This window comes from Delphinapterus leucas, chromosome 4, assembly GCF_059928025.1.
Source record: "Delphinapterus leucas isolate spDelLeu-1000000601 "Yukka" chromosome 4, BTC_Dleu_Yukka2, whole genome shotgun sequence".
Lineage (NCBI taxonomy): Eukaryota > Metazoa > Chordata > Mammalia > Artiodactyla > Monodontidae > Delphinapterus > Delphinapterus leucas.
In genome coordinates this window covers 65,368,491-65,373,452 of record NC_143132.1, presented here as the reverse complement: position 1 = coordinate 65,373,452, position 4,962 = coordinate 65,368,491, and the positions used below count along the sequence as shown (strand labels likewise).

The 4,962-nt window shown below is 40.2% G+C and overlaps 1 protein-coding gene across 1 annotated transcript; it reads right to left on the bottom strand.

The window, feature by feature from the left end:
- Window positions 1–894: 894 nt before the first annotated feature.
- TEX55 (testis expressed 55) lies at window positions 895–4,712 on the bottom strand. The gene is made up of 3 exons (XM_022558808.2): window positions 3,489–4,712; window positions 2,786–2,932; window positions 895–1,005 (listed from the first exon to the last, which is right to left on the bottom strand). The coding sequence occupies exons 1-3, from the start codon at window positions 4,638–4,640 to the stop codon at window positions 895–897; spliced, it is 1,410 nt and encodes a 469-aa protein (XP_022414516.2). The 5' UTR covers window positions 4,641–4,712.
- Window positions 4,713–4,962: the final 250 nt, after the last annotated feature.

Here is a 4,962-nt window from a genome sequence, read left to right as displayed (position 1 = left end):
TGAAATACTCTACTAGAGCTGATCGAACACATACCTGACAATCCAGCATTCTCTCTTGTGGGTATACACCCAAGAGAAATGTGTGTATATGTGCACCAAGAGACACGCACATGAAATTTCCTAGGAAAATTTTTTTGTAATATCTCCAAGCTGGAAATAACCTGAAGGTCCACATCTATCACAGAAAGGATAAATTGTGGCATTTCATACAATGAGTACTATACAGCAATGAAAATGAATGAACTACAGCCACACACAACAGCACGGATTAATCTCACAGACATATTTTGAGAAGAAGAATGAACCAATGAGTCCCTACTACATGGCTCCCTTTATATAAAGTTTAAAAGGTTGACAAGCCTACACAGATATAGAGAACAAGCTAGTGGTTACCAGTGGTGGGGGGCAAACTACTGGGTGTAAGATAGGCTCAGGGATGCATTATACAACATGGGGAGCAGAGCCAATATTTTGTAATAAATGTAGATGGAAAGTAGCCTTTTAAAATTGCATGAAAAATTAAAACAACATTTTTAAAGTCTCAAAGGCAAAGCTTTTGGCTCTAGAAGTCGTGCTCTTAACCACCAAAAAAAAAAAAAAAAAAAAGAAATTTAAAAATAAATTTAAAAAAAAGGCTGACAAGTCTAAACCAAAGTGTTTCATGATTCATGTTTCATGGTAGAATTATAAAGAAAAGTGAGAATGTCATTATTGTAAAATTCAGAATAATAGTCCCTTTGTGGGGAGTGATAACCATGAAGAAAAGAAAGGGGATTTCTCGGATGCTGGTAATGTTTTAATTTTTTTGAACTTGAATGGTAGTTACAGGTGCGCTCACTTCATGATAATTCACTGAGTTGTATATGTTTTGTACACTTGTATGGGTGCTATATTTTATAATGAACAGAATAACAAGCTTGTTCTTTTTTTCCTATTCCATACCTGGCACAGCATAAAACTCAGGGGGTCTTCTGGCTTTTCATAGACTAGGTTTTCAGTGATCTGCTGAGGGAGAGAGAGAGAAAAGCATCACATTATGGTTCTGAGCTAAAGCTATATGGTCAGGTTATACCTGAAGCAATCTTTTACATTAACCTAACATATACCATAGCATTTTAAAGAAATTCGTATATCTCTGCATAGTGACAAATTACTTTCTTACTGCTGATAAATTTGGGCAAATTAAGGTAAAATGTGGAGGGATTAAAAATTTAGGAATAAATAATAATGTATATTTTTCTAGTTTCTAAGATCAAAGAGTTTTAGAGAAAGATTTTGAGAATTGTGATTTTGCTAGACTGAGAAATCAATAAATTATTTGCTTTGAAGAATAGTCAAAGAAAAAGTTTGGAATAAAAATTTTAAAACACTGTATGATTTTTACATAGAAACTTCCTCCTGAGGCATTTGATTCTAAAAGGTGAAAATGATGTTCAGCGTTTGTAGTAATAAATGAGGAAGAACATAAAAAACTTCAGAGACCCCCTTCCATATGTTTTACTGTTGTTGAATAACTCAAAAAATTATAATAAAGCAAGCAAAATTCTCACTTGCAGGGAATAACAATAGGGCAAATTTCTGGTATAAAATATTCTGGTCTGTTTAATGCATCCACGCTAATTAATTATTTCATATATGTGTCTACTGAACACATATTTATAACTAAGTTTTCTGATAACAATGTTCAATGCATAAGCATTGTTTTTTCTTGACAGATAAAGAAAATTACTTACAGAACGATTAGAATTCTACTTTCTACAGCTTTCATCCTTGAGTTTAATAATTAGTATTTCTTTGGTTAAAGCTGGAAAATCCAGCCATTAGCATTCTCCCACAAAATGACATTTCAAAGAAAGAAAAGGCATACAGCAGTGTTAATAAAGCAAATATCACTTATCTCTATTTTATATGAGGAAATTGAGATTCACAGAAGTTAGGTAATTTCCTCCAAATCACAAAGATGAGAAGGGACAAAGTTAGCTTGGAGCCCTGGGCTAACAGATTTTAAAATTTGTGCCCTTTCCTCTATTTCCTACTTCTTTAAACTTAAATTCTTCCAGTTTAAATGCTTTCATTTGGGGTGGGCCACTCTTACTTACAACTTTCTAACCACAAAGTTACTTCATGTATATATGTCATTATATATGTATATACACCTTGCTGCATAATAATATTAACATAAAAATACACATCAGGAGAACAGAAACAAAAACAACCCACAAAACAGCAAAAACTTTATAAATGTGATAACATTTTATAATTCTGTATTGGCCAAGGAACGTCATACTTTAAAGAAGGTTCCAGCCCCATATCCTGAGGTCTATAAAATTCGTAGTTTCAAGAATTAGAAGCAACTTTTAACTATGTCATTTTTCTCCTAAAGACTGTGGTTCTTAGATGGTCACAGGTTGGTCATCTTTTGAAAGTATTATATTCCTGCCTGGAAACTCTTTTTCTCTCCTTTTCAATTGCCATTATTTTGTCATTCCTTCCTAGTCTGGCTCAAACTTTAACCCTGGGCCAAATTTTTTCCCTAGCAACCAACCTATCAGATCTCTAATTCCTCTGAAGGGCTTCACATCATGATAAGAATCATTCATTTGGTGTTTATCATTTACTACTTTTGGTTAATACGTCTTAATGCACTTACTGACTTCTCATTAAGATTATATCCCTTTTATAGCAAACGCCATTTCTTGTACCTCTTATAAGCCAGGTCAAAGTTTGTCGTTTACATTATAATTACTTTAAAACTCACAATTAAAAAAGAGGTTGAGCGGTTTACCTGGAATATTTGCAGAATGTGGTGTTTCTCCATGTATCGCAGTGAAACTTGATAAGGATCTTCATATACTATAGGAGGGGACTGCTTCTTATAAGGTTGATTGTATGCCTGAAAACTCCTTCTTTCCTGGTATTCTGAAATATCAACCTAAAATGGAAATATCCCCCAAGAGAGTCTTTAATGAATTGAAAATCCCCAGGAAGTTTTGTTGCTATTGCTGCTGTTATCAGTGGAATCTGGTATTGATGGGATCTGAACACCAGGAATTAAGAGCAAAGACATTATTATGAGAGCCCTGGATGATTCTCCAGGCAATGTAATGCACCTTAAGTCCTGGGAGGTACCTTAGACATCTCCAATCTACTTCAAATACTTTTCCCTTCACAGAGATTTCCAACTGACTCCAAATTCCTTTCCTTTGGTAGAAGCCCAGAGGGGGAATGACTTAGTGTCCCAGTGTTAGCAGCAGAACCAGGACTTGAAACCCAGGTCTCCTGAATCCTGGTACGTTGATCCTTCCTGAATGGCCTTACTTAGTGTAGCAGAGAAGGCAATCCATCTTTTTATTTCCCACCCTTCTCCTGCCCTTCCTGAATCCTATGGGTCACACATACCACAACATGTGCCCTCTTCCTACATTCTGCCAGACCCCTGGCTTAACCTCCAACCTCCCAGGTGGGTATCAAATGCCCCTTTAACCTACAGGCTTGGTTTCCACGGGTTGAGTTTTTTCTTGACTGATGATATAGTCCAATTTGGATGAGATGGAGGGAAATCTTTGGGAGTAGGCTTGGTCTTTTGTTTGGAAAGTACTGGTCAATCTGTGATCAAATGGGATGAATGCTTGCAGATCAGCTACACTTTCTGTTTCAGTTTCAAGGGAAGCCTTGGATATGCTGCCATCTGTCTGGCCAGGCTCAAATTTGCAGGGTTGTACTCTGAAGTCAGCTTCTTTGTCTTCCTTGCTACAGCCAAGCTGGTGGAATAATCTATCATCAGACCGGCTATGTTCTCCATAGTCAAACAGGTTGTCTTCTGTGTAATTATCCTCTTCTTCCACTAAATCGTCAGCCTGGTCAGATTCACTGCCAGCCTTGTCAGGGTCAGCAGCCTGGTGTTCAGATGGTTTAGTAGCTTGGTCATACACTTTGCGGTGCGTCTTTACAGATGTTCTGTGGTCAACTTGGTCAGACAATCTATGATCAATCTGTTCAGAAGTTTTTCGCTCAACCAGGCCAGTCAATCTACTTTCAATCTGTTGAGAAGCTCTTTGGTCAGCCGGGCGGGACATTCTGTGATCACTCTGCTCAGAGGCTCTTTGTAAAGATGGGACAGATGGTTTATGGTCAATCTCTTCAGAAGCTCTTCTCTCAGCTAGGCTGGATATTCTGTGATCAATCTGCTCAGAAGCCCTTTGTTCAGTCTGTTCAGAAGTACCTTGTTCAGGCAGAGCAGACATCTGGCTGTCAGTCTGTTCAGACTCCACACCACCAGCTTGGCTAGATGCCTTGTTGTCCATCTGTTCTGACATGCTTCGGTTAACCTGATCAGATGCTCTACGATCGGCAACATTAGCATGGTTGGATGCTCTGAGGTCAGCCTGATCAGGTGTTCTTTCTCCCATGGATCCATATGCTTTGTGGTCAGCTTGATTAACTACGTTGGGTTCAGCCAGGGCAGACACTATCTGGGCAGCCTGGTCAGCTGCTCCGTGATCAGTCTGGTCATTTGCTTCCACTTCATCCTGGTTCTGTCTGTTGTCTTCCTGGCTGTCTGTGTGGCTGTCATTTGGGGACTTGGCTGTACTTTGGTTTTCCGATGATTCCGCCGGAGCCTCTTCTGGAGGCTTTTCCATTTTCTGCCTGGTACCAGACTGGTCTAGATTGCCAGACGCTGTGGGTGGGGCCGGGCCGGGTAGTCTAGGCGACCTTCGGAGCGCACTAGACAACAATACCCGCAGGCTTTGTTTGGACCTCCGAGCTCCAGCTCTTCCGGGCGCGCGGGCGGATGCCGGTGGATGCCGGGAGGTGAGCGGGGGAGCCCCGCCGCTGCCTAGGGAGGGATGCCTCCGGGTGCCCAGCGAGGATGCGAGTGCAGGGGCGGACACCCTGTCCCAAGAAGTGGTGATGCCCACAGCCTGGCGTCGCCACCGCCCAGTGACCGGGCCTCAGGGCTCT

What these genes read in the sequence shown, in the direction of transcription:
- TEX55 (XM_022558808.2), bottom strand. Translation starts at nt 4,640, where the DNA reads ATGGAAAAGCCTCCAGAAGAGGCTCCGGCGGAATCATCGGAAAACCAA. An exon ending in AACCCGTGGAAACCAAGCCT is followed by an intron (nt 2,933 to 3,488) that starts GTAGGTTAAAGG and finishes TTTCCATTTTAG; the next exon opens with GTTGATATTTCAGAATACCA. An exon ending in ACATTCTGCAAATATTCCAG is followed by an intron (nt 1,006 to 2,785) that starts GTAAACCGCTCA and finishes TCTCTCCCTCAG; the next exon opens with CAGATCACTGAAAACCTAGT.